This window comes from Lithobates pipiens, unplaced genomic scaffold, assembly GCF_037356315.1.
Source record: "Lithobates pipiens isolate NorthernLeopardFrog02 unplaced genomic scaffold, aLitPip1_a1.2 Scaffold_18, whole genome shotgun sequence".
NCBI lineage: Eukaryota > Metazoa > Chordata > Amphibia > Anura > Ranidae > Lithobates > Lithobates pipiens.
In genome coordinates this window covers 144,996,697-145,018,286 of record NW_027507758.1, presented here as the reverse complement: position 1 = coordinate 145,018,286, position 21,590 = coordinate 144,996,697, and the positions used below count along the sequence as shown (strand labels likewise).

At 41.2% G+C, this 21,590-nt stretch overlaps 1 protein-coding gene across 2 annotated transcripts in view; it reads right to left on the bottom strand.

Annotated features, from left to right (window-relative positions):
* The window catches only part of SYNDIG1 (synapse differentiation inducing 1), a 548,904-nt gene that overhangs the window by 163,950 nt on the left and 363,364 nt on the right, over nucleotides 1-21,590 (bottom strand). For both annotated transcript variants that reach the window (XM_077486217.1, XM_077486218.1), the window contains exon 3: nucleotides 14,264-14,401. In XM_077486217.1, the coding sequence (XP_077342343.1) occupies nucleotides 14,264-14,401 (138 nt within the window). The remainder of the gene's footprint in view (nucleotides 1-14,263; nucleotides 14,402-21,590) is intronic.

The window sequence follows — 21,590 nt, the reverse complement described above, 5'->3', positions numbered from 1 at the left end:
ACCCAAATATAATATGTACATATACTTCTGGGAGTCTGGTTGCCTGAGACACCCCCTAGCTTTGCACTTTTTATAGACAGCAAGATCTATTTGCCATTGTTTCTGGTTCTATTACCCAACTTAGAATATGAGATGTTCTTACCCACTGTGGGGTGTTCCCAATCGTCCAGTTAAATTCTCTGTATTAAAACGTAGATTAACCACTTCAATACCAGGCCCTTTCGCCCCTTCCTGCCCAGGACAATTTTCAGCTTTCAGCACCGTTGCACTTTGAATGACAATTGCGCGGTCATGCCACACTGTACCCAAACAAAATTTTTATAATTTTCTTCCCACAAATAGAGCTTTCTTTTGATGGTATTTGATCACCTCTGGGGTTTTTATTTTTTGTTAAACAAACTAAAAAAACTAATTAAAAAAAAAAACGTTTTTTTTTTTAGTTTCTGTCATAAAATGTTGTTTTCTCTTTCACTGACGGGCGCTGATGAGAAGGCACTGATGGACACTGATGAGGTGGCACTGATGAGTTGGCACTGATAAGGTGGCACTGATGGGCACTGATGAGAGGCACTGATATGTTGAATTGATGGACACTGATAGGCGGCACTGATATGCAGCACTGACGGGCACTAATATGCAGCACTGATATGCAGCACTGATGGGCGCTGACTGGCAGCACTGATGGGCACTGATAGGTGGCACTTATTGGCACTGACAGATGACTCTGATGGACACTAATTGATGGCACTGATGGGCAGCACTGATGATGAGGTGCTGACAGGTGTTACTGCTGGGCACTGATTGTCACTGTGATGGGCACTGATTGGCACTGTGGAGGGCTCTGATTGGCACTGTGGTGGGAACTGATTGGCACTGTGGTGGGCACTGAGAGCCTTTATTGAGGGGCACAGACTGGCAGCTGTTGGGCACTGATTGGCAGCTTATGGGCACATCTGATGGGGGCTGTGCTGATAATCAATTTGTTGATTATCAGCACAGACACCACTCTGTCAGGGACAGCCGCCGAATAGCTTTCCCTGTCAGCGCAAACTAAGGAATGTCTTTCATCACTTCCTGGTTCATGTGATGATCAGCTGTGATCACCTGTGATTGGTCACAGCTGATCACGTGGTAAGAAGCCTCTGTCAGAAGATCCTTACCATGATTCGAGATGCGGCGTGTCAGACTGACACGTGACACTTGTGATTGCCACGCTGCGCGCTCCTGCAGGCATGCGCCGACATGTTGTCCTGCTGGACGTCATATAAAGCCCAGTCAGGTTAACAGAACCCCTTCCCGGCCATTAATCTGCTATAGGCCGGGCAGGAAGTGGTTAAAGAGGAGGTCCAGCCTGGGTGAAAAAAATGAAAAGTCACCATTCCTGTTAAGGGAACATGGCAGTGAAGCCTTTCGGCTTCAAAGCCAGGTTCCCTACTTCACATGCGCGAGGCGCGCTGTGCCTTCTAATTAGCCCGTCTTTGGAATCGGGAATGGTAACCTGTCAAAAACAGGTCCCCGTTCCCCCCTGAAAGGTGCCAAATGTGACACTGGAGGGGAGGTGGAAGCACATAAGCGGAAGTTCCACTTTTGGGGGGAACTCCACGTTAAATCTGCAACAATAGTGACCCCCCCAAATAATGGATTTGGCAGGTGTGTAAGCCTAGGAACCAAAGGTTGAGATCTTACCATTGGAGAAAAGGTGTTTTAACATTTCAGCATCTGTTAAAATTATTTAAAAATTTTTTTATTTTTTTTAGAGTTGGGCAGAGTTTGGCAGGAAAAAAAATGGCACATAGAAGTGAAAAGGTTTTGGAGTGGAAGAGAAATATTATAAATATAATTATTCATGTATATTAAAAAGTACCTGTTTAGTCAGTTTATCTTTGTGTGTACTGATGCTTCCAAAACAAGATCAACCTTACCAATACATTTAAATTACTTTTATCTCTATTTACACATGCTCCTGTTCATTTATTCTTGAGCTTTGACAAAGTTTCACAGAACACACTTTTTAAAGTTAAAATACTGTCTAATTTAAAACATAAAATTTTTGGGATACACACTTTTTATAAAACTCACTATATATACAAGGCAACACATGCAAAAATTGACTTTCATACAATTTTCACTGTAAACATGACCATGGTCTGTTACACATAATCATTTGCGCTATTATATGATCTAATTATGAGAGACATTCAGTAATTTAAATTTTACATGTTAACCTATATTTCATTCATTAATTAATGAACAATAAATAAAAAAAATAATTTTAATTACAAAGAATATCTAATCACATGCAAGGAAAATGTAAAAAATGCATTTTTGCTTGCACAATATTGGCAGAGATCCCCCTAAGCTCTGGAGTAGCTGCACTTGCAAAGTCCTTAGTCTGTACCGTTTGTAAATCCACCCCATTACATGTAGTGAAATAGATCTATTTTCTCTGGCCATTTTGCCAGATAAATACCACATATTTCAATGAAATACCACATGTGATATTTTAGTAGCGTTTTTTGTGAATTGCAAAAAAGTTTAGAAAAATGCTATGTATGAGCTATTTTACCGCAAATAAAGAGGAAATATATATATATATAGCTAATTAAGCATAGCGTTGAATCAACCATGGTAGTAACAGCTTTTAGTATACAGAATGATGGGTGGCAAGGACTAAACATAAGATTATGTGAGTGCATTAATGGCCGTCATGCTAGACCTAGACTGACTGCTAGGAACTGTCTGTGAGAAACGGTAGAAAGGGGAACAAAGAGGGGCTTGTAGGATGATTAAACAGGAGGGGCAGCCCTTTACACTGTTCTTGTGCTGGCTATCGTAAGAAGCATTGGTGCACTTATCGGTTGTCCTAATCAACCAGCATACAGTATAGTGTGGTAATTAGGGATGAGCTTTCTGTTCAAGTCAAACATGAGTTCGACTCCTTGGCTGTTCGCCAGTTCACCGAACAGCGAACAATTTTGGGTGTTCACGGCAAATTTGAAAGCCCCGGAAGACCCTTTAAAAGTCTATGGGAGAAATCAAAAGTGCTAATTTTAAAGGGTTATATGCATGGTATTGTCATAAAAAGTGTTTGGGGACCTGGGTCCTGCCCCATGGGACATGTATCAATGCAAAAAAAAGTTTTATAAATGTCTGTTTTTTCAGGAGCAGTGATTTTAATAATGCTTAAAGGGAAACAATAAAAGTGTAATATTCCTTTAAATTTCATACCCGGGGGGTGTCTATAGTATGCTTGTAGAGGGGCACATGTTTCCTGTGTTTAGAACAGTCTGACAGCAAAATGACATTTCTAAAGGAAAAAAAGTAATTTAAAACTACTTGCGGCTATAATGAATTGTCGGGTCCGACAATACACATAACAGCTCATTGATAAAAACGGCATGGAATTTCCTCACAGGGGAACCCCGAACCAAAATTTAAAAAAAATGGCGTGGGGCTCCCACAAAAATCCTTACCAGACCCTTATCCGAGCACGCAACCTGGCAGGCTGCAGGAAAAGAGAGGGGACGAGAGAGCGTCCCCCCCCCCCGAATCGTACCAGGCCACATGCCCACAACATGCAGAGGATGTCCCCATGTTGATAGGGATAAGTGCCTCATCCCCACAACCCTTGCCCGGTGGTTGTGGGGGTCTGGGGGCAGGGGGCTTATCGGAATCTGGAAGCCCTCTTTAACAAGGGGACTCCCAGATCCCGGCCCCCCTCATGTGAATTGGTAATGGGGTACAAATGTAGCCCTACCATTTCACAAAAAAGTGTCAAAAGGATTAAAAAACACAAGAGATGTTCGTGACATATAGACTTTAACGGTGTTGTGTTCAGTATAAATGCAGATAAGGTAAAGCACTGGCACAGTGTGGATGTGATATATTTAATGTTTTGCCTCCAATGAGGTCCTGCTAACAGTGCAAATGATGTGCCATGTGCCCTCTCCCCAGTCCTTGCAATGCAGCTGTGAGCTTTTCTGGAAAATGGGATGCCCCGCTCTCTCCCTCTGAAATCCCTCTGGAATCAAGTGGTGGAAAGTAGGAAGTAAGAGGACACTCTGGTCTCTTTGTGGCAATGGTGCCATGCGATCACTGTGGTCGGTGCTGTGCATCAAGGGCATCGCTTTCTTCCTGTGCCTTCTCTTGTTCTCCTCCCACTGGGTCAGCCTTTCTACAGCCCCTTCTGATCGGAGAACAGTGGGCGGATGACACATTGGTGTCTGCTCAGTTTCTGCAGAGAGGACAAGGACAGAGCTTGCTCTGCTCTATGGGTGGCTAGGAGTAAAAGGGCTCCGTTGTCTGTTTACACCTGGCTATGTACAATCCACTCAAAGAAACACCCTTGTGAAAGGGGTCCAATTTTTCCCAATTAGGTTCTATACAGAGCAAATTCACCAGAGCTCTCTGTGAGTCTAGAAGGATGGGTTTGGCCACCTGGAACAAACCTTAGCAGTGAAATTTTGCTACATAGCTCCAAACTATCCCTCATTTTGAGGGATTTTCCCTCTTTTGGAAACAAATTCCTCTGTCCTTCTTACAGCTGCCTCACTTTCTGGTCTGAAGACCGCTAATAAAAATGTACTATTTAAATATGAAAAGTGCTATACTGCTACAGGTTTCATTCAACCTCCAAATCATTGTCCAGTCTTAGGGAAAAGCAGTGGTGCATAAAACACTTGTAGTTTTAACTAATAATTTTTTGCATATTCATTTTTAATGGTCTGCAAAATTACAAGCTTGGCACCGGTGTGCTGCATTTTGCGCTTAAAGGTGCTCCTCTTTCTCATTTCAGAAAGCTCAGAGATATGATACTGGAACATGGTGTCATTTGTTATGTAATGTAAATTAATGTTTCCTATTGGAAGTGGTGGAGGATGCACTCAGTCTATTTGTGACTTTAGCAGAGTACGAGGGTTGCCTAGAGCCCTGCATTCTAAATCTTGCGTGCAGAGCATTAGGCTTGTAATTGGTACATTTAGAATTGCGCTGCTCATTAGTTTGGAAATTGTGCACAGTAATATGAACAATGCTGTTTTCTAACATTTATGCCACTTTAACTTATGTTGCTTATTGCTCATGGCCATTTTTCTGCATAAATTTTTACTTTCCTGGAAGTCATTGACTCAGGTCAATAATCTGCAGGAACATACTATAAATACAAAAATCTATAGTATCAAACATTATACTGCCATAAAAATCCATCATGACATTTTTTTTTTTTTTGCTCTGCAGAAACTCAGAGGAATTAATAAAGTGTCTAAAAAAATTCTTAAGATTCCAGTGTGCCTTCGCATGACAAATGATGGTGCAGGCCAAAAATTCATATACCTGTTATAGTGTAACAGGTACATGAATTTGTGGCAAGCACCATGAACAGAGGCACATTGAGACTGGATTATCCACACATACACTCCATTCTCAGTGCAGCTGAGCTTCCTCCTGCCATTGCAGGTGTTAGACAGTGCAACAGCCAAGGATCTCTAAAGCTGGGCTTATTTACACCTACAACCGTGTTTCCTAGTTTTGGATGAAATATATAAAAGCTATGCAGTTGAATAACATTTTTACAGGATGTCTCCAATTTACAAGCCAACCTCAATGCACCGTTTAATTGGGCAACTATGTTGCAAATGAGTTTTAATGTTGAGAAATGTAAAGTTATACACTTGGGGGCTAAGAATATGCATGCATCATACATACTAGGGGGAGTACAACTGGAGGAATCAATGGTGGAGAAGGATCTGTGTGTTTTGGTAGATCATAAGCCTAATAATGGCATGCAATACCAAGCTGCAGTTTCCAAAGCAATCAAAGTCCTTTCTTGTATTAGGAGAGGTATAGACTCCAGAGAGTGAGATATCATTTTGCCCCTGTATAAATCGTTAGCAAGACCTCATCTGGAATATTCAGTTCAGTTTTGGGCACCAGTTCACAAAAAGGATATCGGGGAACTGGAGAAAGTGCAGAGGCAAGTAACCAAACTGATAAGAGGCATGGAGGAGCTCAGCTATGAGGAAAGATTAGAGGAACTGAATTTATTCACTATTGATAAGAGGAGATTAATGGGGGGATATGATCAACATGTATAAATACACAAGTGGTCCATATAGTGAACTTGGTGTTGTTATTCACTCTTAAGACCATTACAGGGAACAAGGGGGCACTCTTTACAACTGGAGGAATAGACTCCATCAAGAGCGGGTTTTGGCCAGCTCACTAGATTGTGTTAAAAAAAAGGCCAGGATTCTTTCCTAAATGTACATAATATTATTGGACACTAACATTTATAGGTAAAGTTGATCCAGGGAATATTTGTTTGTCTCTTGGAGGACCAGGAAGGAATTTTCCCCCTGCTGAAGCATATTGGATGCTTTGCTGTTTTTTTTTTTTGCCTTCCTGTGGATCAACTGTGGGTAAAGGATTGTGTATATGGGATTGTATGATATGCAGATATATATTTATTTATTTCTTTTTTTCCCCTTTTTTTGGTTGAACTAGATGTGTCTTTTTTCAACCTGACTAACTATGTAACTATGTTTAAACCAATCAGGTATTTGTTGCTGTCAATGTCACTGCTGAGGACGCTCATTCTATCTGTCCCATAGAGCATCATTTCCCTCAGACACATACAGTAAAAAAAAAGAATTCATAGAGGTATTAACCATCCTATGACTTACACAAAATGAAAAAAAAAAAAGACTTTAAAATGTGCTTGTAATGAGAGAAGTACGGGCCGGTTCACACTGCGGGCGATGCGAGGCGACACCGACTTGCCTCACCGCGACCTGCCGCGACCTCAGCGGCGATTTGCAAATGACTTCTGTATAGAAGTCAATGCAAGTCGCCCCGAGGTCGCCCAAAAGTAGTACAGGAACCTTTTTTCTGAGTCGGAGCGACTCGAGTCGCTCCTCTCAGAACGGTTCCATTGTACAGAACGGGGGCGACTTGTCAGATCGCGGCGAGGCAAGTCGTGTCGCCTCGCATCGCCCGCAGTGTGAACCGGCCCTACAGGTGATACCATTGCTGGCCTCTTTCCCAAAAATATTGTTTTTGGGCTCTCTCTTCAATACTTCTTCAATCATAAGCCTGTAAATGTGCTATAAATGATTGTCCAAATTATCTGTCTTTTTTCTATACTCGTTCCAGGTCACTGGCTCAGAAAGCACTGAGGTCAATTTATCGGCACGACAGCCAAGCAAATAACATTTATATAATGATTACATTGTTCATATATTTCTAATAGTAAGTCTAAACATTTACTTGAATCAGGGAGTGTGAGTGGGTCATATACAAAAAATCCCATTTGTGGCTAATCTCTATATGTAGCACAAATTTGAAAGAAAAAGTGAATTTACATATAATAAATGGAGTGAAGGCTGTACTTTAACCAGTATCGGCCTGCCCACCACACATTTACTGTAGCAGGGCGGCCCGGCTGTGTGAAAAAACGTACCTGTACACTGTTCACACTTCCTGATCTGGGGCACATGTGATTGGACACAGCGGGAGCCAATCAGCAGGGTGGGAGCTGCGATGGGCGCTGGCCACCCGCAATCGTTCTGGGGAATGACAGAATGGAGGTCTGCCTATGTAAACAAGACAGCCCGTCGTTTTGTCACAGAGTAAGACAGAAATTTGTGATTCTTACTAATCAGGGACACTGATTGTTCACTTCGTCTAGTGTCAGCATCCACCACACAGTTAGAAAACACACATAAGGAACACTTTTTACTCTTTGATTGCCCCTGATGCTAACCCCTTACCTGCCAGTGTCTTTTATACTGTGACAGTGTGACACGGATCACTGTATTGGTGTCACTGGTCCCCAAGAAGTGTCACTTAGTGTCCAATTTGTCCGCCGCAATGTCACCGTCCTGCTAAAAATTGCTGATCGCTGCCATTAATAGTAAAAAAAAAATAAAAAAGTCCCTAAATCTATCCCATAGTTTGCAGACGTGATACCTTTTATATAGACCAATCAATATACACTAATTTGGATTGATTTTTTTTAACCAAAAGTATGTAGCAGAATACAAATTGGCCTAAATTTATGAAGAAATATACTTTTTTTTTTTTTTGGATATGTTTTATAGCAGAAAGTAAAAAATATTGTTTTTTTTTTTTTTTTTTAATTGTTGCTCTTTTTTTTTTTTATATTGCAAAAAATAAAAACTTCAGAAGTGATCAAATACCACCAAAAGAAAGCTCTATTTGTGGGAAAAAAGGACATAAATATTATTTGGGTACAACGTCACACAACCGTGCAATTGTCAGTTATAGTAACGCAGTTCCGTATCATAAAAAATGTCCTGGTCAATAAGGTGTAAAACCTTACGGGTTGAAGTGGTTAATGCAGCAATGTTGGCTGTCCTAATCTTCATATATTATAAGGAGTTGTCATTAAACTTGAACTCCAGACAAATATAAAAGACACAAGTTATTATAGTTCTGTGTTCATTAATTCATCATTAAATATATTTTGAATGCAATCACTTGCATTTTCTGCACAACAGAGCTCAAAATAGGAAAGGGAGAAGTAGTGCAAGGAGAGAGTGAGTTGTGCTGACTGAGCACACAATGATCACACCAATAAGAAATGAGAGCAGAGTGACAGAAAAGTGGCATTAATCAGTGTGCTGCTTCTCCTTTTGCTGTCCAGTCAGGGATGGGGCAAGGACAAAACCTGTAGGTTGTTAACTAAACTGCAGCAGGTAAAAATAAGGTCTCTTGCCTGTCAGGCGAGGCTGTGCTGTCTGGCAAAGCTGTGTAAATCTCAGAACAAGATGAAAAGAAGTATAAATTCTTTTGGCAGGTAAACCTGCTCTTACATATGTATTCCATCAGTGTATTTAGCTGTTTGCCTGGAGCTCAGCTTTATTTTTCATTTGCAGTTTAGAAAGTTTCTCAGCAACTCCTTCATACTTGTCCGAATCATCCTGAGGCCAATAAAAAAACTCCTTTCAAAACATGACTAAACAATTAAAATGACATTTCACTAAAATACAATGCACACACTTGTTTCAGCCATCTGATATTTTAGTAAGGAATGCATCATTTTAAAATAATCTATATATTTTTTTAGTCTTATTAAAATACTGATATCTTCTGACTAGTGAACCCATCTGAGGTGTCTTTGAATGGAACAGAAAAAAGGATCACATAAAGTGAAGACAAGGCTAGATTTTATAATAAAAATATTTGAGAACTTATTCCAAGCAATGGAAAGACATGTACACATGTGTACCATGTGTTTAGGTGCATGAATTGAACTTTGTGATGAAATTATGGTTAGATAAGGTAATGAAAAAAGTTAAAATAACTAGCTTAGTAAATTGATGCATTATGCAGAAGCTCAACTAAATGCAACATATCAAGACATTTATATGTATATGTACATTCTTGTGTAACAGACTGCTGTGTTGGCTGCCAGAGCAATCCAGAGAGGTTCTCATTACTGCTATCCTGCACAGTTTATGTGCCCCCGCTGATAATATAGTGCACTCTGTATGTACAGTTCACCAAACTAAAATGCTGAGCATGACAACAATATGCCATACTCTTCAAGTCATCTTCTAGTCCTTCTACATGTACTGATGCAGAGTGGGGAAAATTACTATTTCAGCATTTGTAGCTCTGATACAAAAGCTAGCCAGTCAAATGAGTCAGTATGAGTCAGTAAGAGGCAGCAAAATAAATCTGGCCTACAGGGCCAGTTATGATAAACTCGGCCCTGTCTGTATACTGTATGCCACCGTAGGGTTGGAGCCTGGAGGTGCCCAGGGTAGTTAGTGGCCACTAGATGTTGCGAACCCTATAGTGAGAGTAAGCAGTGTAGGTGTCAAGATAGCTGCTAGAGGTCCCCAGACTACTGAATGTGCTGTACCATAGACAGTGAGTAAGTGCAAGCCCTGTCCTTGCCAGTTTGGGGTGTCCTGGGTAAAGAGTCCTGCATAAATATTGGAGTCTGCGTGGGGTCATCAGTTGGTTATGGGATGCAGGTCAAGAACCATGAAAAAGCAAAGATGTAATTTTAATGGATCTAGCTTCTGGGGCTTCCACTTGGGGAGGAAGCGACTGACTTTTCTTTTACTTACATCTCTTCTGCTGTTATCTGTTTGTAACTAAAGGATTCTGAAGACCAATATGGTGTAATTATGGACATCAACTGTGTTCCAATAAAGTGTTAAAGACTATCATTGCATAAACTCTTCCTTCTCAGAACGCTATAAAGGGAATGCCTTTTTCGGGCAATAAAACCTGTGCTGGAAAGGCTGCTGCTGAGATCTATTTCTGAGAAAGGTATGACACATACTACTAGGTGGTGCTAGTCAGATCAGGCTACGGGGCCTCCTGGGAGTTTTCTCTGTCATGGTGCCCAGGGAAGAAACCCATGTTCTTAGCACCTCAATGAGACTATGAGGCCAACCTATGATGGGCAGTAATGGGTTAAACAGTACAGATTCAGTGCATAAGTACGACATTCATCCAGCATGGTTACGCTATATGCCTTATAATTGCATTTCAAGACATGCTGACTGCTTGTGTAATCTAATGTACAATACATGATTAAAAGAAAGGTGGTTTGCAATTCAAATTTTTAAAGTGGTTGTAAACTTCAGTCATGAAATCTGAACAAAGCACATATATCTGTAGTGTTTACATGTCTCTCTCCAAAGCTCTAAGTGTTGTTTCTCTCTAGTGCTTTGTTCCTCAGTTATCAGCATGAGTCACTTCTAAAAAGTTTTCCTGACACATGAGATAAATTTGTGATGGGGGAGGGAGTTCAGAATGTAGCTTATCTGCTCACAGATGCAGGAGTTTAACACAAATATGCACTTTTGAATGGATGTAGAAACGAGATGGCTGCAGGTAAACAAGCAAAATTTATGTAGGAAGATATGTTTTATCTCTGTGTATCACCTGAGGCTATTCACTTCATTGTGTATATGAGAGGGTTTACAGCCACTTTAAGATCTATAGTCTAGGTACATTAATACCTATTTAAAACACTCAGCTACTCCCAACAAATCAGAAATGATCTTTAATTTATATGGCTATAACATACTACTGTATAAGTAGTTCAATCATTGCATTGACCTATTAATGTCGGCACACTACAGATGGGCTATAACAGTGTTCACACATTTTATCCTAATTAAAGTTCTCTGTATTGCCCTGCAGTCAGACACCAAAAAGTTAAGTTTAGTGTGAGAAGGAAATAAGTGGACACAGGGCATACAGGACTGGGTTTGATAGGGTTTTGGCATAGAAAGGGTTTGAAATTTAAAATGTAATAAGTAATTAAGATGTACTTACCTGATTGTTTGGTCAGACAGAAACTGGCTTCAATGGATGTTTAGAATGATGGTTCCACCAAGTTTTCAGTTGGAAGAAAGATGGTGTCAGGAAAACTTCCCATTCTCCCTCCCCTCTAAAAGTTTGTGTTGATGGTTGTTGCATTCTACTGATGATAGTTACATATTTGATCCGGATATGTCACAGCAGCTGGCCAGATACTAGGTCATTGAAGGTGGTTGTTAGGGTCAAATTTAATTTGGCAGGGGCCCATCTTATGCCATGTACACACGATCGGAATTCTCGTCGGAAAAAGCTCTGCTAGCTTTCCCGACAGAATTCCGACGGAATTCGGCTCAAGCTGTCTTGCCTACACATGACGTACAACACGTAGGACATGACTAGAAAAAGGAATTTCAATAGCCAGTAGCCAATAGCTTCGGTCTCGTAGTTGAATCTGAGCATGAGCGTCGGAATTGCATACACACGATCGTAATTACCGATAGAAAGCTTTTCCGTCTGGAAAATTAAGAACATGCTATCAATTTTTGGCTGGCGGAAATTCGGACAGCTAAATTCCGATGGAGCATACACACGGTCCCATTTTCCAATGAAAAGCTCTCATCTGTCTTTTTCTGGCCGGAATTCCGATCGTGTGTACGCGGCATAAGGGAAGGCTTCTTTTATTTTGCATGGTTCAGTGAAAATTAATTGGGGGTCATTCATGGTCACATCTGCGGGTATGGGTGTCAATGCCTCTGAGTCGTGTTGTACAGCTAGAGGCCCATCTTATGGGTTTATGTAGGTATTCAGTAGAGATGTCTACAAGGACCTTGAACTGAATGTTATTCTGTTCTATACATTTTGTTACAAAAAAACTGCTATGCAATCTGAGTGGAGTGGTGGTCAGGCAATATTGGTGACAAATCCTCTTTAAGGCCGGGTTCACACTGCTGCGGGGGGAGATCCGGATGTGATTCGCACCGCACTGCAGTGCAAATCACATCCGATCTCCGTAGCGATGCGAGTTCAGCCATACAGATAGTATGGCTGAATTCGCATCGCTCCCGCAGCAAACTCGCACGGGACCCTTTTTTTGGTCCGCAACAGAATCGGATCGCATGGGTGTTCACACCATGCGATCCGATTCCTGTGCGAGTCGGCAGATCGCACTGCGATATGCGGACGGATCTGGGGGTGTCATTAACATATCATTGACACTCCCAGCCGTTCGCATAGGGCAGTGTGAACTGCCGGCGGGAGTAATGCGATGCGGGAAAACGCCGCGGATTCGCGGCGTTCCCGCATCGCTGTGGTGTGAACCCGGCCTAATAGTCAAGTACCTAATAGGGTCATTGGAAGTGCATTTTGAATTCTGTGTTGTGTAATTTACCTCTGCTTTCTGTATGGTGGCTGTCAGAAATGTCTCATTTTTTAACTTTCTGTATGTGACAAGCAGTAGGAATACTGCAGTGGGAGTGATTGAGAATAACTCTTCGGAATTATAATTTCCTGACTCAGAAACATCATGTGTTTCCAGATCATGAAATAACTGACAAAAGGGAGGAGGACAGTCTATTGCAGTACAGCAATACTTGGATGAAACAATTAACTACCGAGCATGTAGGTAATGTAATGTTACTTCAAATACTTCCTGTGTATTTTTAGCAGGACTGGCTATCTATAATTATTGGTCTATTGATGTTTGTATTTTTTTGGTCTAAGCTGTGGAAGGGAGCAGCCAATCAGTGCCTCTACCTTACACAAAATAAATTATCAGAGTAGATGTAGGCTGATGACAATTGGATGGAGCCAGGTCTATAAGTGTAATATTGAGACAAATTATTAACACTCAGGAGGAAGCAAATGGGGTCAAGAAAGGTAAAGTAGTATATAAGATTTATGTCTACTTTATGGGCCAGTGCTCCATTTTAGATATGCCTCCACAAGTCAATAAAAAAGCAAGTTTCTGAAAAATGTAACTAAAGGTAGAGACCAGAACAAAGCTGTTTAGGATGGCTGAGCGTCAGTGTCAATGCAGTTAATTCCATGTATTTATTGTAGTTAAACAGCTTTGTGCCAACTACAATGGCCCCTAAATATGAAAATGTGAGATCTGAACTGTGAATACACTTGGCTAAGACAGATACAGAGAAATGAGCAACGTGTTTTAAGTCATATATCTCAATTCCTGAATTCTCAGTAACCTCTAAGCACACATGAAATGACATTTCGTAAATTTGTTACAACCAGGAAGCCAGACAAAAAAAAAATGCACCACCAAAACATACATCTGGGGAGGGTAAATAGGCAATCAATGTTAAATAAAGCTAGAAATGACAGTTACCAGGGCTTAGAAATAAAGCCTCAGTGGCATCAATTGCCAGGATAGTGCTAAGCAGCTGTCAAAGTACTGTTACCAAGGTATTGGGTTAACAGGCTGCAAATTGGAAAAGGTTTCTTCAATATGCTTCATAAATCCTTGTGGATGGTACACAAACATACTGGTTGTATGTACACAGCTGTGTTATAACCTTGACCAAGAAATAATGAATTTTTCTTGTTACAGCTAAACCTTCCCAGCAGTTGGGGATGTGACAGTAATTGATTCCCATTCACAGCTCCATTGTTCTTTAGGAAATAAACAGTTTCAACCATGTATGTGGGTACGCCAAGTGAAGAAAATGCAGGTAATGACTAAAATGAGTTATAGAGGCTATTAGGTTTTTCAAACATAGGCAACCAAAACTCGGGCTGCTAAAATATCTTCATACAATTAAAAGCGGAAAGCTTCATGAATTAATAATTTATCCTTGTGATAGAGCAGCCTTGCTGCTAAAAATGAGCATGGTATTAATGTGTTGTAGCAAGTTGGAAGATTTCTGTGAGACATGAAATAGAGGGATTCATTATTTGCAGTATTTGACAGCTATGTTTTCAGAATTTTCTCCAAAATCAAACTTACCTCATGTGACAAATAAAAGGCAGCTATTCCCAGAGGCCAGAAGCAGCACAGCATGGAAAATACACTGAGGCCAAGGTGGTCCCTTGGTGGCATCATTAAGAAGTTGTCTTCACTTTCTGTGTCACTTGAATAGTCACTCTGCATAGAACAAAAACAACTGTGTTAATGTGATGTGGAGAACGAACATACAAGGTATAATAAAGACAAACCGAACCAACAAACACGAGGATTTCATATTCAGCTTAGAACTTTTAACATAGAGGAACCTGTACACAAAACTTGTTCAGTTTATTTATAAAAGACAGAATGTTTTAGAACACAAGCCAAACAATATAAACGCTAATGTAAAGTAACTCTGTCAGTTTATTTTAAATTCCCAAAAGCAAGTCCTTATAATTGAAGACATAATATACTCACCTCTCCAGCAGCATCTATGTCTTACTTTGCCACAGTTCCTGTGATGCAGCCTAAGCCCTTGTACACACGGTCGGACATTCCGACGGAAAATGTCCGATCGGACCGCGTTGTCGGATAATCCGACCGTGTGTGGGCTACATCGGACTTTTTCCGTTGGAATGGCCGACCAAGAAAGTTTGAGAGCTGGATATAAAATTTTCCGACAACATGTTCCGATTGGACTTTGTCCAATTGTGTGTAGAGAATTCCGATCGGACAAAGTGCCATTGCATGCTCATATCAAATTCCTAGACCAAAGCTATTGGCTACTAGCCTGAACGTAGTCCCGTCATAATGAAATAACGTCATCACGTTACGTACGATCAGATTTTCCGACAACTTTGTCCGACCGTGTCTATGCAACACCAGTTTCAGACAAAATCCAACGGATTTTGTTGTCGGAATGTCCAACCGTGTGTACAAGGGCTTAGACACTTCAGGATTCGACTTTCCGGGAAGTGCCGACTCCCTGTGTCCCCTGTTGTACATTGTGGTAGCATCTTCCAACCCCTATATCATGCTCTACAGTACAGTCCTGTAGTTAAGAGTTGCATATTGCAACCACAAGGTACAAAAGGGCACACGGCATCAGACACACCCTGAAAGGTCAAACTCTAAATAGTTTGAAGGGGGAAGCAGTGCTGAAAAGCAGAGAAGGCTGACGGCAGAGGTTGGCAGGCTTGTTGCATGACTCACCCCTGTGGGGGGACAGGATATGAGACTGTGCCAGGGCTTCACTAGGGAAGGAGAGGCTATAAGATGGTCTGGTGCTGGGCATCACTAGGGAAGGAATGGATATAATAAATTGTTATGCCAGTCACCCCAGGGGAAGGACAGGTAATAATACATTCCAGTGCCAGTCATCCCTGAGGAATTACAGGATATAAGAAATGCAGGTGCCAGCCATCCCTGTGGAAGCCGAGGATATAAGAAATTCTGGTGCCAGTTATCCCAGGGAAGGAGAGGATATAAGATTTTTTGGAGCCAGTCATCACTGGGAAAGTGAAGGATAAAAAATATTCTAGTGCCAGTTATCACCAGGAAAAGAGAGGATATAATAAATTCTGATGCCAGTCACCACTGGGGAAGGAGAGGATATAAGATGATCTAGTGCTGGGCATGCCAGGGAGAGAGTATACGACATTCTTACATCCCTGAGAAAGGAGGGGATATAAGAAATTCTGGTGCTAGTTATCCCTGCATAAGGAGATGATATAAGATGTTCTAGTGCTGGGCATCCCAGGGAGAGAATATAAGACATTCTGACATCGCTCATCCCTGGGAAAGGAAGGGGTATAAGAAATTCTGGTGCTGGTTATCCCTGCATAAGCAGATGATATAAGATGTTCTAGTGCCAGTCATCCCTGGGAAAGCAGAGTATATACAGTGCCTTGAAAAAGTGTTGATATTCCTTGAATTTTTCCACATTTTGTCATGTTACAACCAAAAACGTAAATGTATTTTATTGGGATTTTATGTGATAGGCCAACACAAAGTGGCACATAATTGTGAAGTAGAAGGAAATTGATAAATGGGTTTCAAATTTTTTATACAAATAAATATCTAAAAAGTGTGGAGTGCATTTGTATTCAGCCTCCTTTACTCTGATACCCCTAACTAAAATCTAGTGGAACCAATTGCCTTCAGAAGTCACCTAAATAGTAAATAAATTCCACCTGTGTGTAATTTAATCTCAGTCTAAATACAGCTGTTCTGTGAAGCCCTCTGAGGTTTGTTAGAGAACCTTAGTGAACAAACAGCATCACGAAGGCCAGGAAAACACATCAGACAGGTCACAGATAAAGTTGTGGAGATGTTTAAAGCAGGGTTAGGTTATAACAAAATATCCCAAGCTTTGAACATCTCATGGAGCAATGTTCAATCCATCATCCAAAAATGGAAAGAGTATGGCACAACGCAAACCTACCAAGACATGGCCATCCACCTAAACTGATAGGCTGGGCAAGGAGAGCATTAATCAGAGAAGAGGCTCATGGTAATTCTGAAGGAGCAGGTCCAACGCTCAGGTGAGTGAATCTGTCTACAGGACAACTATTAGTCGTGCACTCCACAAATCTGGTCTTTATGGAAGAATGGCAAGAAGAAAGCCATTGTTGAAAGAAAGCCATAAGAAGTCCCATTTGCAGTTTTCGAGAAGCTATGTGGGGGACACAGCAAACATGTGGAAGAAGGTGCTCTGGTCAGATGAGACCAAAATTTAACTTTTTGGCCTGAAAGCAAAACGCTATATGTGTCCGAAAACTAACACTGCACATCACCCTGAACACCCCATCCCACCATGAAACATGTTGGTGGCAGCATCATGTTGTGGGAATGCTTTTTTTCAGCAGGGAGAGAGAAGCTGGTCAGAGTAGATAGGAAGATAGATGGAGCCAAACACAGGGCAATCTTAGAAGAAAACCTGTTATAGTCTGCAAATGAAGATTGGAGCGGCGGTTCGCATTTCAGCAGAACAACCCTAAACATACAACCAGAACTACAATGGGATGGTTTAAATCAAAGCATATTAATGTGTTAGAAAGGCCCAGTCAAAGTCCAGACCTAAATCCAACTGAGAATCTGTGGCAAGACTTGAAAATTGCTGTTCACAGACGCTCTCCGTCCAATCTGACAGAGTTTGAACTGTTTTGCAAAGAAGAATAGGCAATAATGTCACTATCTAGATGTGCAAAGCTGGTAGAGACATCCCCAAAAAGACTTGCAGCTGTAATTGCAGCGAAAGGTGGTACTACAAAGTATTAAATCAGGGGGGCTGAATACAAATGCACGCCACACTTTTCACATATTTATTTGTAAAATAATGTTGAAAACCATTTATCATTTTCCTTCCACTTCACAATTATGTGCCACTTTGTGTTGGCTTATCACATAAAATCCCAATAAAATAAATTTACATTTTTGGTTATAACATGACACAATTTGGAAAATTTCAAGGGGTGTGAATACTTTTTCAAGGCACTGTAAGACATTCTGATGCCAGTCATCCCTGGGGAAGGAGAGGACATAAAATTGGTTGGTGCCAGTCATCACTCAGATTTTAAAATATGTTAGCGCCTGTTATCCCTGGGCAAAGAGAGGTATAAGAAATGTTGGTGCCATCCATCACTTTTTGTATGAATGCAAATGTTAACTAATCATTAGTGCCCACTGTTCATTTCATTCAGAATTATCTACACCTTTCAATATTAGCTTTTTTCCTGCTAATCTTGTTGCCAGCAATGAAACCACATAACTCAATCATGGGGATAGGAGGAATAGATTGGATAAGATCACCCAACAGGTGTGTGAATGGGAGTTTGATCACATTACATTCAGACAGTTACGGAATTTATCTCTTTCTTTGGTGCACTTCTATAACCATAAACTGTATTCCAAAAAGCCAGTAAAAAAAAAATATATATATTTCGTTTCTGACAGGACGCCAAAAGATTCTCTTTTTACAGCAGGCATTATATTTATACCCATTTTATGATAAAATATCACATTAAAATTGTGTATTTTGCCAGTCACAGCCACATAAAAAAAAGAAAATAAATTTATGTGAATTATCAACGGTTCTGTATGGGAATTCATGCACAAACTGCACAGCTAATGCTTTTAATTATTTGAGGATTATGGATAAGAGGGGAATATGACAAGAGGGTTTTAATGAAAAAACGAGATGTGTCTGCTAACAAGGGACTTTTGGCAAACCCTATACACTGCTCAAAGCAAATGTACTTTTGTAATTATTGTCACATGTAAGCAAAATTACTGGGAATGTTCTGAAACATCATTAAGAATAACTGGAGGAGAGTTAATTTCCATTAATTTCTTCTTAGTTTATCCACATCAATACTGGGCACGTTCACCCCCTTCCTTCTCAGATCATTTTTCAGCTTTCAGTGCTCTCGCACTTTCAATGACAATTGCGCGGTCATGCTACACTCTACCCAAATGAAATTTTTATCTTTTTGTTCACTCAAATAGAGCTTTATTTTGGTGGTATTTATTTATGACTCCATTTTTTTTTTTTTTTTGCAAAATAAGCGGAAAAAGAGCAGAATATTGAAAAAAAACAATCTTCTTCTTTCTATTTTAAAATGAATCCAATGAAATAGAATTTTGTCATAAATTTAAGCCAAAATGTATTCTGCTATGTTTTTGTTAAAAAAAAATCCGTTAAGTGTATAATAATTGGTTCGTGTGGATCACGGACATATGTACGCAAATGATCATGTACAGATGTGCGCAGATGATCACGGACATATGTGTGCAGATAATCATTGGGACATGTGATTTTAGTGGGACATAGGTGGGGGACATGTGTTTTTATTATTAAGAGAACATGTGTTTTGGGGACATTGTGTGGGGACACAATGTGTGGGGACATGTGTGTTTACACTAGGTTGGTGATCAGTGAGTAAAAAGCTGTAGAAAACAGCACATACTCACTGATCACCAGCCGGCTGCAGCGATCTGCTCTCTTCTCCTCACCGACAACTTCCGTGTGAGGAGAGGAGAGCCAATTGCCTAGCAACCGACTCTGTGTTTACATCACATGATGACTGGAATTGGACACTGCCGTCATGTGATCAGGTGGGCCAATCACAGAGCCCTCCTGCCGATTGGAGATGCGCCGTGTTCCTGAACGTCCACTCAGAAGGAGAGAGCGCCCACCAGACCATATATGTACATTGGCCGGATGGGAAGTGGTTAAATACTGACTTGCATAGGATACACACAAGTACACACAGGTATAACCTTTAAATGCCATATGACTAACTTAGCATACACACAGATATAAACTGTTAATGCTTTGCGGCTAGCTTAAAGTGGCACTAAACTCTGGTTTAAAAAACAAATATATAGGCATGTATTCTTAAGTCAAATAGTATCTTCTATGGCTCTCAGTCTCCACCAAATCTTCATATTTCATTCTTATGCTGCTGTGATTCATCATCCTTTTAGAGAGTGGGCTACGTTCTTCCTCTATGCATACACATTCTTTCTCTATGCATGGGCATAGCATAAGGGGTTGCAGGGGTCACAATCGCAACCCTGCCCCTAGCTCCAGTGGGCCCCTGAAGCCTCCTTGTCATATTATCATATCCTCCTCAAAGTCCAGCTCCGATCTGCCCTAGGGCCCTACAGCCACGCTCCAGTACTGGACTTCCACTTTGCTTTCCCCAGTCCACACCCCTCTGTTCTCATTGGCTGGGGAAAAGTTGTGAGCCATTTCCTGAATGGAGAAGAACATGGGGTGAGAACAGCCCAGGATGGTGAAGTGTCTGTGCTGTGTGCTGGCAACACGGAATGGTAACTGTCCTCAGCGAGTTAAGAGGAGGAGAGTGCGGTCCTGTAGCCATGATGGGACCAATGTCACTCTCTTTTGTCGCTTCTCAGGCTTCTAACAAAGGTATTAGCTATTCTTTACCTCCTTTTCAGAAAGGGCAGCCTTAAAGCGGGAGTCCGCCGGGACTCCGCGTTTTTTTTTTTTTTAAAAGCCAGCAGCTACAAATACTGCAGCTGCTGACTTTTAAAATAGTGACACTTACCTGTCCAGCGCGCCGGCGATGTCGGCACCCGAAGCCGATCTCTAGATCGTCTCTCGGGTCCTGCCGCCGCCATCTTGGGTATGGGAATCAGGAAATGGAGCCTTTCGGCTTCATTTCCCGGTTCCCTACTGCGCATGCGCGAGTCGCGCTGCGCAATAAGGACGGTCCCCGCTGCCTCTGGGATCTGTGTGTTTCCCAGCGGGCAGCGGGGCACTTGTGGAAAGGGGCGGGCACTTGCGGAAAGGGGCGTAATCTACGCCCCTTTCCGCAGAGAGCTATCCTGGAAGTGGGTGCAGATACCTGTACTGTACAGGTATCTGCACCCCCCTCCCCCCTGAAAGGTGCCAATTGTGGCGCCGGAGGGGGGGAGGGTTCCAATGAGCGGAAGGTCCACTTTAGGGTGGACCTCCGCTTTAATGAAGCAGAACTCTGCAGATATGGTGTTCTAGGTATGTTTATGATATAGATTGTGTCTATATTTGCTCCCACATCATCCATAATAAAGTTATAAAGTAAACTTATTAATGAAGTCACAGTCACTGGGCTGATTTACTAAAACTGGAGAGTACAAAATCTGGTGCAGCTCTGCATAGAAAACAATCCGCTTCCTTGTTTTTTTTAGGTCAAAGCTTATTTGAACAAACTGAAGTTAGAAGCTGATTGGCTACCATGCACTGCTGCACCAGATTTTGTACCCTCTAGATTTAGCAAATCAACACCAATGTGTCACAATGCTTTTCATATCAGTGTTCTAAGTTTTGCCAAAAACTAGTTTAGAGTACTTACAACAAATATGCAAAAACAAGCTGACATTCACCATCTTCATAGTTGCCAACATTGTCAAAAAATGTATAGGGACACTTTTTTGTCTGTAGGTGGAGTCCTATTATAATTAGGGGTGGGACATAGCAGGGGAAGGAAACATGCTTTAAACTAAATATTGGGCATGGCTTAAAGAGGGTGTGGTTAGAGTCTGAGATGAAAGAGGGATGGAGAGAGAATGAAGAGAGGGATGGAGGAAGAAAGAGAGGGAGAGAGAAATAAAGATGCAGCTTGCTACTTTGTCACCAGAGATACAGAGCTTACTTGTCACCAGAGATACATTGCTCATTTGTCACCAGAGATACATTGCTCATTTGTCACCAGAGATACATTGCTCATTTGTCACCAGAGATACAGCGATCAATTGTCACAAGAGATACAGTGCTCATTTGTCACCAGAGATACAGCGCTCACTTGTCACCAGAGATACATTGCTCATTTGTCACCAGAGATACAGCGCTCACTTGTCACCAGAGATACAGAGATACATT